The 12,181-nt window shown below is 39.1% G+C and overlaps 1 protein-coding gene across 1 annotated transcript; it reads right to left on the bottom strand.

The window, feature by feature from the left end:
* Positions 1-2,031: 2,031 nt before the first annotated feature.
* On the bottom strand, positions 2,032-8,118 carry DNAJC9 (DnaJ heat shock protein family (Hsp40) member C9). The gene is made up of 5 exons (XM_070945810.1): positions 7,895-8,118; positions 4,825-4,965; positions 3,575-3,829; positions 3,047-3,133; positions 2,032-2,272 (listed from the first exon to the last, which is right to left on the bottom strand). Exons 1-5 carry the CDS (start codon positions 8,072-8,074, stop codon positions 2,162-2,164), a joined length of 774 nt encoding a protein of 257 aa, XP_070801911.1. The 5' UTR covers positions 8,075-8,118; the 3' UTR covers positions 2,032-2,161.
* Positions 8,119-12,181: the final 4,063 nt, after the last annotated feature.

Below are 12,181 nucleotides of genomic sequence, written 5' to 3'. Positions count from 1 at the left end.
ATCAAGCAGCAGGATTAGCCTGCTGATTCAGATCTTCTGAAGAAATCCAGTTTTACTGAACAATAACATGGTAAGTTTGATTAATGTTCTACAGCAAATAACCAGACTGTTTCCTCCTCTATTAGAAAATGCTATAGGCAAAAATGGGGTGTTATTTTATGGCGTTTTGGAGGCTCCATCAACAGGAAAAATTGGTCATAGACCCACTTTAATTAGCAGTAATGCCTTTTGGGTTTTATCAAGTTCTCATTAGCAATCTTTCTGATTTTGATCCCTAAACTGGCTTACTTTTCCTGTGCATATTGGTTTCCTTCACTCCTCCACAAAGCAGGCATGCAAAAATATGTGTTGCTTAGGAAGAATAAACTGCCTGAATGACATGTTAAAGCAGCGTTCCCTTTCCTATCAAGAAATGTTTTTTTCCCCCCCAGGAAGGCCACTTTTTCAATTGTAGCTTTATGAGAAAGATAAAATTAGGTTTCATACAATGAAGAAGCCATAAACCTTTTGCTATCTATGAATTTAGCTAAAAACCAAATGGATAGGGGAAATGCTGCATCTGGTTGAGGAATACCATGAAGGCAGATACTTACTCTCAAGAAATGGAAGAAATGCCTATGCTTTTGGAATATATCGTCTGCTTTTGTGCCATCTCTCAATGGTTAGGAAATTTTGCCACTGAAAATCAGTAATGCGCTCAAATGGATTACAGCCCTGGGAATCCAAGTCACATGGGTCTGTGCACATAACCCTTGTTTTCCTCTCCATAGCTAATGTTCTCAGGACTGGGGTGTTCATTGTTATGATTATTTGTTTTAGTCTGAGCTGTTACTTTTGCTGCCATTATATATTTTGAGATTGTATTATATATTCTGATATTGTAGGTCAGCAAGCCGCAACCTTTTGGGCTTTGCTTGTTCGCACGGCCTGGTTTCTGGCATGCCGTAGACTGGTGTTGGTCCACTAACCTGGGGTTGGGGACCCCTGTTGTAGGTCATCCAGAATCTATTACAGCGCCCCCCCCCAACCCTTTGGGCATCAGGGACCCATTCTTACATCCCACGAATGGGGCTTCGCTTGTTTTCATGGTCCAGTTTCTAGCATGCTGCAGACTGATGCCAGTCTATTAGATTAGGTAGCCATAAGAAATAATTCTGTTCAAAATCAGATTGATTTTTATGCTCAGAAAATACTGGAATTGCAATTTGAGTAGCTGACCTGTTAATTATGCAATCTTCCAGTGCATTGTTTTTGCTTTTACAACAGTTGTCATTCCTATATTGCTCTCAACCTGCCGACCCTCGGATCTTACAGTAAGAGTTTTGCCACGTTTGTATTGACTGGGCATAATTTTGTTTTATGCTTGTAAGAGATATTGTAAGAGATATGATTAGAAAGATAAGTATTACTTTCCCCATCCCGGCCAGCCTGGGTTTGAGCCTGTCAAACTGGTTGGATATGGGTTTTGCCACAGCCAGCATCTTTTCCAGAATGGAATTTGAGGGGTAAGATATTCAAAGACTGATCCTCACCCCTTTTTACGTCAGACATATCTAGAGAATTCAAACCCGCACAAATATTGATACAATTTCATATTAATTGCTTTTAAGAAACTTTCTCTTCTAGATCTCAATCTCGTTGCATTAACACCAATAAAGATTTCAGTTCATGCAGCACTGTTAAAATTACTTGTAGAGTTGTTAGAAATGTTTAAAATATAGAGTCTTTATGGATGCATATGCACTATCATCATTTTGGACTGAAGGCACTGTCCCGATAATACTTTACCTATTGTACCTATGAAAAATTGACTTAACGTCATTTCAAAGTGTTTCCAAATACCTGTAAGTTTCATTTATAGTATTTCTGATACACTTCTGAAAACACATTTAAGTTTAACAATTTACTTTTTTTAAAAAAAATTTAAAGGTTTTACATTCAACTTAACAGACGAACAATATTATTTTATAGAAATATAGTATAGTAAGGTTTTGATCAAGTTTTCCGTGCAAAAAAGCTGTGCCTCCAAAACGTTCACAGCTATTTTGCTGGAAATTTGCTAATTGTATCAAAAACCCTGCTGTGTTTTTTCTTTCACATCAAGTAATTGCTGAAAGTGTGCTGCAAATTAGGGATAAATGAAGATCATTTATAAAACCAGTCATTTTTTAGCAGTTGCTTTCTTTCTTCCTTTTTTGGATACGTTAGCATACTTTGCTTCCATCTGAGCCACAAAATCTTCCATTTCTTTTTTTCTACTATCCATTCTGCTCTGTTAAATGGGATAAAAACAAGCTGGTTAAAAATGGAAAATATTAGCTTCTATTATAAAAAGAATTACAGCTTCTCATTTAGCAACTACCTCAGGTAGTGACCATTTGCAAATATGGTAATAAATGGTAGTAATTTTTTTTTTTTTTAGTAATGCACACTTACACTAAATTTTTGCACCTGAGAATATACTCTATGAGTGAGAGCAACGCTGGCATAATGCACTAGAGCAGGCGTGTCAAACCCGCTCACATCGCAGGCCATATTGTGATGTATCACGATGGTTTTTTGCCTCTGCGGAGCCAGGGTGGGCATGGCCTGTGAAGACTGCCAGTTTGACAATCCTGCATTAGAAAACTTTATCTGAATGAGACGGCAGCAACCAGCAATCTTTGTAGTATCTCTCTTAGTCACGGATTAGTTTAGCTACCATTCTGCTTAATGACAAAATTAATTGAACAGATTGGGGTCATTACATGAGGGTGTACATTTTATCAAAATAATTCAGAAACTGTACAATAGCATATACGTTAAAAGTATTTAAAATGTACAGATTTAAAATAAGTTTGCTGAAAAAATTAAAACTACTGTTTAAAAATGATAAAGGAAAAAACAATAGCATCCATGAGCTGTTATCAAGATGCCTGTTAATTAAATATGCTACACAGATCAGAAACAGATTCCCAGATTAAAGAGTCAGATTAAACTGACTCTTTAATCAGTTTAGAAATGATTTTTTCCCCACTGATCTTTAAGCGTCTTTTCATAACCTTACTTGAATTAATACTTTCAGATCATCATCTCCTTCACCAAGTCCCATTTGTTCTCCCAATTCTTCTGCCTCTTTAGCTTCCTTTTCTGCCTGAAACAGCAACAATACTGAAATGAATTATCCATTTCTTTCCTAACCCAAATCACCAACTGCAATTTATTTAGCATTTAAGGAAATATTCCCACAGCAACCATCCTTTGAGTCAAACTGGCCAAAGCCACACATGAATTTACAATAAAGTGAATCCCCAGGAATAAATCCAAAACCTTAATAACTGTTTTAGTAATCTTCAATTAAACACATATGTATATTCTGTACATGTCATTGACTACTAACTTTAGATTTATTATATTCATAGCTTTAGAAACACTTTTCTAAAAAGTCACTAATGTAAGATAATACAAAAGATAAGGGGATTAGTCACTTTCAACAATTCCACCTTGATTTAAAAACATGAGGATTATAATATAAAGATAATAATATTTAGTGTTACAATCTTTATTAATAAATCTTATCACCGGTTAAACATACCCTCCTTTTTCTTGCATTTCTCTTTCTCTTAGAGTCATTTACAAAGGATTTATAAGATGGAAGTTCTCCAGAATCAATAGCATGTTGAATAATCTGTTTTATTCTTGGTTCATCTGTATAATCAAGACATAGCACAGACTCCATGATTTTGTCCATATCGCCTTTAAAGTCTTCATATGCGGCTTTAATGTCCTCCAGCTCTTCTGCGGAATGTTTGTATTTCTTTTCAAAATCTTTAATATCTTTTACAGTTATCTAATTGATTAAAAAAAAATTAAAACACTTTTTTTAACAAGCTCAAGTTAGAAATACTAAGTTCTACATTCACTGTTATTTAAAAAGATTTTTCTTTTCCAATCATTCAAGCTCATCTGAACCAAATTTTATGAAATAAGAAGGTATTCTGTATGTGGAGTCTAGGACCAGAGAAGACGGTCTCAATTTAAGTAAAATCAGCAACTTACCTAGTTCAGCAGTGTAATCACTGCTTAGCAGCAACTCCTGTGAGCTTTGAGCTGAATATTTTCCTGTTCTATTTGGAGATTCTAGAGTTCTAAGTCTGGGAAGTTCACATGCAAGGCCCATGTTCATTAGTAACTTCAGGATTTTTAGGGCTCAGAGTAAAAAAGTACAAGCTACTTGTATTTTGGCAAAAATGGATTTAAAAATTAATAATTTCTGCCATTTATATAAAATTCCAGAATTATCAGAACTGCTTCTCTTTAATTATAGCTTTTACTAAGCCTTCTTTATTCAACTTGTTTGCTGCCCATGTCGGGAACAATGAAGTAATTGTATTCTTACGATTTATATTGACTGTTTCCTAATATGATTCGATTGCTTATTTGTACCCTATGACTATCATTAAGTATTGTACCTTATGATTCTTAATGAACTTATCTTTTCTTTTATGTACACTGGGAGCATATGCACCAAGACAAATTCCTTGTGTGTCCAATCACACTTATTCTATTCTATTCTATTCTATTCTATTCTATTCTATTCTATTCTATTCTATTCTATTCTATTCTATTCTATTCTATTCTATTCTATTCTATTCTATTCTATTCTATTCTATATAAAAGAACCCTGGCAATTGGCTTTAGCTATGATAAAAGTCCATGATAAAATGATGTATTATACAAAATGTACTCAATTATAATATATACAAAATGTTATCCTGGAAATACTAATTCTGGCAATTCAATTATATAGTTAGTATACAGTAAAAAAAAACAAAAACAACCCACTTTTTTGAACAGCAATCTCCAGTATGCTTCCCAGTTACAATCTTCAGTCAATACAGATGATTCCTCATTCACGATCCCTTGTTGATCATACAGCGCCCGCTGTTCCTCATCACTTAGTATTTTATAAACCTTACCCAGGATCTAGGAGAATACAGACAAACCTCAATAATTCAATAAATGGCCTGCTCCCTTCCTCTTGCCTCTTCCCTATTTTAGGATAAAGAATGTTACATTATCATAATTCTTTCTAATAATAAATCTACTACTGAAGACTTATCGATTTGTAATTGGGCCACTCTAAGTAAGCAGAGTGAGGAACACGGTGGCTCAGTGGCTAAGAGCTGAGCTTGTCGATCGAAAGGTCGGCAGTTCAGCGGTTCGAATCCTTAGTGCCACGTAACGGGGTGAGCTCCCGTTACTTGTCCCAGCTTCTGCCAACCTAGCAGTTCGAAAGCACGTAAAAAATGCAAGTAGAAAAATAGGGACCACTTTTGGTGGGAAGGTAACAGCGTTCCGTGCATCTTTGGCGTTTAGTCATGCTGGCCATATGACCACGGAGACGTCTTCAGACAGTGCTGGCTCTTCGGCTTAGAAACGGAGATGAGCACTACGCCCTAGAGTCGGGAACGACTAGCATATATGTGTGAGGGGAACCTTTACCTTTACCTAAGTAAGCAGAATTTAAAGTAATAGCTTTTAAACTCTTTTTAAAACAAAACAATTGAATCTTCAAAATATATGGATGGTTTGTTCTTTAGATGTATAAGCTTTTTATAAAAAACAACAATTTAATTTATTTACTGTAAGCACATTTATGTTGCTTCATTTAACTCTAAGCAGCCTACAATTCAAAGCCACACCTCAAAACCACAGGATGGTAATACAGGTAGTCCTTGACTTACAATTGAGCCCAAAATTTCTGTTGTTAAGTGAAACATTTGTTAAGTGAGCTTTGCCCTGTTTTATGACCTTTCTTGCCACAGTTTTTAAGTGAATCACTGCAGTTGATAAGTGAGCAATGCGGTTGTTCAGTGAAACTGGCTTCCCCACTGACCGAAAATCACAAAAGGGGATCACATGACCTTGGGACACATCAACGGTCATAAATATGAACCAGTTGCCAAGCACCTGAATTTTCATTACATGACCATCAGGATGTAACTGAAAAACCAATCATAAGTCACATTTTTCTGTACCATTGTACAGAACCGGTAGTAAAAAAATTTGGATTTCACCACTGGGCAGAGCCCTGCATATCATTATAGCACAGTAGTTCTTAACCAGAGGTACTGATACTAATAAGACTATACTAATAATTCTAATAAGTCCAAAACAGGATGCAAGCCAAGTTCCCAAAACTTTTGCCTTTAAAATTAACTCATGGGAATTGGCAGGCCAGAAACCGCAGAGGACATGCTTCCTTTTCAAATAATTCAAATAAGGAGGCTTTTATGGGTCTGAGAATACTCCACCACAAATCTGAGCATTATCTGGGATGCTTCCGCCCACCTCTTTTATGCCACAAGCCTGGATTGACACAAAGAGGCTGGAGTCCCATCTCCACTTTTTTCCCTCCCCCTCACCCCCATTCCCCCAGCCCTGGGAGGTTAAAGGTAAAGGTTCTTCTTGCACATATGGACTAGTTGTTCCTGACTCTAGGAGGCGGTGCTCATCTCCGTTTCAAAGCCGAAGAGCCAACGCTGTCCAAAGACATCTCCGTGGTCATGTGGCCGGCATGACTAAATGCCAAAGGCGCACAGAACGCTGTTACCTTCCCACCAAAGGTGGTCCCTATTTTTCTACTTGCATTTTTTATGTGCTTTCGAACTGCTAGGTTGGCAGAAGCTGGGACAGGTAATGGGAGCTCACCCCGTTACGCGGCACTAGGGATTCGAACCGCTGAACTGTCGACCTTTCGATCGACAAGCTCAAAGTCTTAGCCACCGAGCCACCACGTAATTGAACCTGGGAGGTTACATCAAGCCAAAAGCTAGCCAGAGAATGTCAGTTTAAAGTTTATAGTGACCCCTCCAGAATCTCAACCCAGGCTGATTGCCACACTAGCTTACACCTCCATTATTTATATTCTCTCCATTGTTATTTGTAATGGGTGTCCTCTTTCTGGCTACTCCCCGAAGATGCAATGACTGGAAACGTTTCCACTTGCTGGTTTTCTCTGTACTCAGGCCAGGGTGGATTTGATTTAAATCAAGTTGATTTAAATCACAATTTAAATCATGATTTAAATCACTAGTAAAAAGGCTTGATTTAAATCAACATAATTTTTAAAGAGCAACTGTCATCTCTGCTACTCCTTTGACCCACTGTTGACTCCCCGATAGTCCCAGTGTTGCAGAATATACAGCCTCATGCTACATAACTAAGCTCCATTTCATGCTGAATAAACTAAATTATTTATGTATCTTAAATAGAAAACTATCATACGATAGATTTTGACCCCCAAAGTTTTTTATTAAAATAAATTCGATAAAAATAAAAAAAATCTGATTTAAATAAAAAAAATCTGATTTTTTTAAAAAAATCATTGATTTTTATCCACCCTGACTCAGGCTAAGAGGTGCATGGAGGGCCGCGCAGTATGGCCTTTGCCAATATGGGTTTTGTAGTACTGTTGCCCTGGCTAACTAACTAACATGGGTTTTCTTGTATTTTACACCTGCCTTCCCTCCCCCCCCCCAAAAAAAAATATATCCTCAACCACAGAACGGGAAGAAGTGTTAACTTTCCAATCCAGTCTCCTTCACTTAACCACTAGGTCCGTCCCAGGTTAGCTTTCATTGAGGTTTAACCAAGGCTTGTCACCTCTTTTAAAAGAGGAGTTCAACTTCAAGCCATCCTTGCGGCTTTCTTCAAGGCAAATTTGCCCCTGCTTCTTCCAAGATGCGCGCGTGTGTGTTTTGTTTAACTTCCCAGTCTAGGGTTTCCTGGTGGTCTCCCATCCTCCTACTGGTCCAAAGTAACTTCTCCTCTCCAACCTCCCCTCAATGGGGAGGCTCAATGGGGAAAATAAACCGACCCCCCCCCCCCCACTCCGGGAGCTCGGCTCTACCTGGAAATGCCGGGTGGAGCGCTCCTTATCAGCCGGCTCAGCCCGGTCCGGATGCACCCGGAGGGAGACCCTGTGGTATCCCCGGCGGATCTCATTGGCCGACGCCTCAGGCCTCACGCCCAGCACCTGGTACAGGTCGCCCGCACCGAAGGCCTCCTGGCACAGCTCCAGCAAACCCATCTTCTTCTTCTTCTTCTTGTTTGTTAGGTGGGTTGTTTGGTTTTTTTTCCCCGCGGAACAGACCCCCCCGCAGTCGCTTGTGCGCACGCGCGAATGCCGCCCCGCAGCGCGCACGCGCCGGGCTTTCCCGCCGGTCGTGGTCTCCTCCGCCCCCGCCTCCACCTTTTATTTTACGGCGCGGGTCAGGAGATGTCGCAAACAAAAGGGAATCAAGGATACCGAAGGACCCGGTGAGCGTGAACGCGTAGAGATAGAGAAATAGGTAGAGGCGCGCGTGCGCGCCAACTACAGGTAGTCCTCGACTTACGACCGACGTACCCCCCAACCCCAACCGTTTCTGTTATCTATCTATCTATCTATCTATCTATCTATCTATCTATCTATCTATCTATCTATCTATCTATCTATCTATCTATCTATCTATCTATCTATCTATCTATCTATCCCGCCCTTCTCCCCGAAGGGACTCAGGGCGGTGAACAGCCGAAAATTAAAATAACATACAATATGTTATTTTATATGTTATATATGTTCTGTTCTTAATTTTTGTATTTTACGTGTTTTATTCTGTGCCTGTTCACCGCCCTGAGTCCTTCGGGAGTAGGGCAGTATACAAATTAAATAAAATGAAAAAAAATGAAAAAAAAATATGTTGTTCTATGTTGTTATCGAGACACTAATGTAAGATAGTACAAAAGATAAGGGGATTAGTCACTTTCAACAATTCCACCTTGATTTAAAAACATGAGGATTATAATATAAAGATACACTGATATACTTAGAATAGTATTTAGTGTTACAATCTTTATTAATAAATCTTATCACCGGTTAAACATACCCTCCTTTTTCTTGCATTTCTCTTTCTCTTAGAGTCATTTACAAAGGATTTATAAGATGGAAGTTCTCCAGAATCAATAGCATGTTGAATAAACTGTTTTATTCTTGGTTCACCTGTATAATCAAGACATAGCACAGACTCCATGATTTTGTCCATATTGCCTTTAAAGTCTTCATATGCGGCTTTAATGTCCTCCAGCTCTAATGCGGAATGTTTGTATTTCTTTTCAAAATCTTTAATATCTTTTACAGTTATCTAATTGATTCTGAAGTGGGTTTTTGCCCTGTTTTATGACCTTTCTTGCCACGGTTGTCAAATGAATCACTGCAGTTGATGAGCTGGTAACCTGTTTGTTAAGTGAATCGGGTTTTCCTATTGACTTTGCTTGTCGGACGGTCGCAAAAGGGGATCACGTGGCCATGGGATACAGCAACCGTTGTAACAATGAACCAGTTGCCAAGCATCTGAATTTTGATCAAGTGATCCTGGGGGGGGGGGGTGGCCGCAAAGGCTGTAACTCTGAATAATGGTCATATGTCACTTTTTTTCAGTGCCATTAACTTTGAACAGTCACTAAAGGAACCGTTGTAAGTTGAGGACTACCTGTATTCAACCGATCCTGAGTGATGTGCTCTGCTTAATGTGAGGAGGATGGGTGTGTCACTCTTACTGAGGTGTGCTTCCTGGTTTAGGGTTGCCAGACTAGAGTTTGTTTGCAAAAAGATGGACGGTCACCGGAAGAGGGCTAAAAGGGAAAGTTTGCTCACCTGAGCTGCTAGGAAGCTTATTACAGTTTCGTTTTTTCCAACCTGGGGCTCTCCAGGAGCCCTGCTGATGCTTTGTACATCACAGCTTAGTTATTTCCTAAGTATTCAGTACAGACAGTCCTCCAGTTACAAGAGTTCATTTAGTGGCCGTTTGAAGTTACAATGGCACTGAAAGCAGTTCATTTAGTAACGGAAGTTACAATGCACTGAAAAAAAGTGACTTATGTCTGTTTTTCACACTTAATGACAGTTGCAACTTCCCCATGGTCACGTGAACAAAATTCAGACACGTGGCAACTGACTCATATTTATGACAAGTGCAATGTCCCGGGATTATGTGATCCCCCAAACTTCTGATGAGCGAAGTCAATGGGGGAGGCAGATTCACTTAACAATCGTGTTACTAATTGAGCAGCATTGTTTCACTTAAAAACTGTGGCAAGGAAGGTTGTAGAATGGGGCAAACCTCACTTAACAATTGTCTCCCTTAGGGGGAAAAAATTGGGCTCAATTGTGGTTGTAAGTAGATGACTATCTGTAATGATTTTTGTGAAAATGTTCCTGAGGCCTTTACAGTGCAAAATAAGATTTAGAATCTGATAGGAAGGTTCAACAATCTTCATTCAGAGCAGCGTAGGCAAATCAGAGACTCTGAATCCAAGCGACAGTTTGTCTGAATCAAGGTGACTAGGGCTGCAGCCATCAACTTTGACTAATCACTTATGACTTGGATTTCAGTCTCTTGGTAACTCCGCTTCAACATCCTTCTCCTTCAAGCGGAGCCTAGCAAAGCAGTTTAGAAGTGTTTCTCACACTTGGCAAACTCTGATCTTCAATTCCCAGAATTCCCCAGTTCCTATCTTAGAAGTTGCCAAACATCTTAAAATTGCCAAGTGTGAGAAACACTGGATTAAAGTATAAATGTTTTTTTTTGTACAATGTAGTTAATAAAGCCATTGAAATATAAAGTCTGAAATGCCACCATACCAGTGCCTCATACCACATTTGTCAACTTTACCTTCTTAAAACATGAAAAAATGTGTTCCTCCTTTGAAAAAAATTGGGACATAATGAAATATACCATATATTTCTTGAAACAATGCCTGTCCTGTTTAATGAAACCCTTGTTTGTGCCAAAAAAAAAGTTCACTAGCCATCTTTGAGTATTTAATTAGATAATGGATTATATTTGATTGTCCTACTGATCAATCTAGGTATTTTATTATTTCATGCCCAGTTTTTTATCTTAATACATTTATGTTTGCTAAATCATCATGCTTGAGTACTGTTTCTCATCTAAGAATCACAAACCGAAATACAAAAATAAAAACGAGAGAATGAAAAATCAATACAGTAGCAAATGCATCAGATAATATCAATGGCCGGAGAAAAGAAGAATGCCTTGGTTTTCAAAACTGAATTATGGAAGATGGGCAAGTCTAGTTTTACAAGTGAGAAAGCAATCAGTTAACTGCCATTAGCTTACAGAAGCATCATAAACTCATCCCCACCCCCAAAATAGCTGTGGTCCAGAATCATATGGGGGAGGGGTTCCTGTTTCTGTATCCTAGTTTTCCACAACCAAGATTGTATAGTGATGCAACCTAATTCTAGCTCTCTCTCAAACTCTACCTGGGCACCCTGGAGTATTTCTGCTGTCATTGACAATTGCTGGTTTGCTCATGTACAAATATTTACTGTCCACTAGTCTATATATTAATAAAGTAAATATTAAAATATACTGGTTTCTTGACACACCAGACATCACAAATGTGAAACCTTTTACTGATTTTCTTTCCAAGATACCTATTTTATGACCCCCCCGCCGGGTGTCCCATTTTGGCCAGCAGGCGTCCATCCCATCCTGTCACCCCCCCTGGCCAGCCCACAGCACCCTACAATGCTGATCCGGCCCTTGAAGAAATCCAGTTTGACACCACTGGTCTACAGCACTAAAATGTTGCAGTCCTTGTTTGAGCAGTTTGAAAGCTGGGATGAAACCCTCTACCTCCAATGATGGAAAATAGTGCAATAGTGAAAAAAATCCCAGTAAAATAGGTATCTTGGAAAGAAAATCAGTAAAGTTTCACGCCGCTTTGGCTGCCAGAGGCACCATGGGCTGGTCCTTTGCTATTTCCAGGCTAGTCCTGTGGGCCAGATTTAAGCACCCCACAGGCTGGATTCGGCCCATGGGCCTTGACACCCCTACTGTACACTATTGTTTCCACCTAGTTGGGCAGAGGCCTATCAGCAACATTCAAGTTGTATGTTCCTTCATTCTATTCATTGGAATTTCTTTCCCTCGCCTAACAGCCCAAATCTCAAATCTGTTGCGACTCCAAAATTCTGGAGTGGAAGAAATATATTAGGATTCATTCTGCTGACACAAGTTATGACACAAGAGCAGTGGTGGCACAGTAGTTAGAATGCAGTACTGTATTTCTGCTGATCACCGGCTGCCAGCAGTTTGGCAGTTCTAATCTCACCAGGTTCAAGGTTGAC

The sequence above is a fragment of the Pituophis catenifer genome, unplaced genomic scaffold (genome assembly GCF_029215685.1).
Source record: "Pituophis catenifer annectens isolate HBS135680 unplaced genomic scaffold, rPitCat1.0.hap2 SCAF_6, whole genome shotgun sequence".
Classification (NCBI taxonomy): Eukaryota; Metazoa; Chordata; class Lepidosauria; order Squamata; family Colubridae; genus Pituophis; species Pituophis catenifer.
Note: the sequence above shows the minus strand (reverse complement) of the source record. Positions and strands in the feature narration are given on the sequence as shown.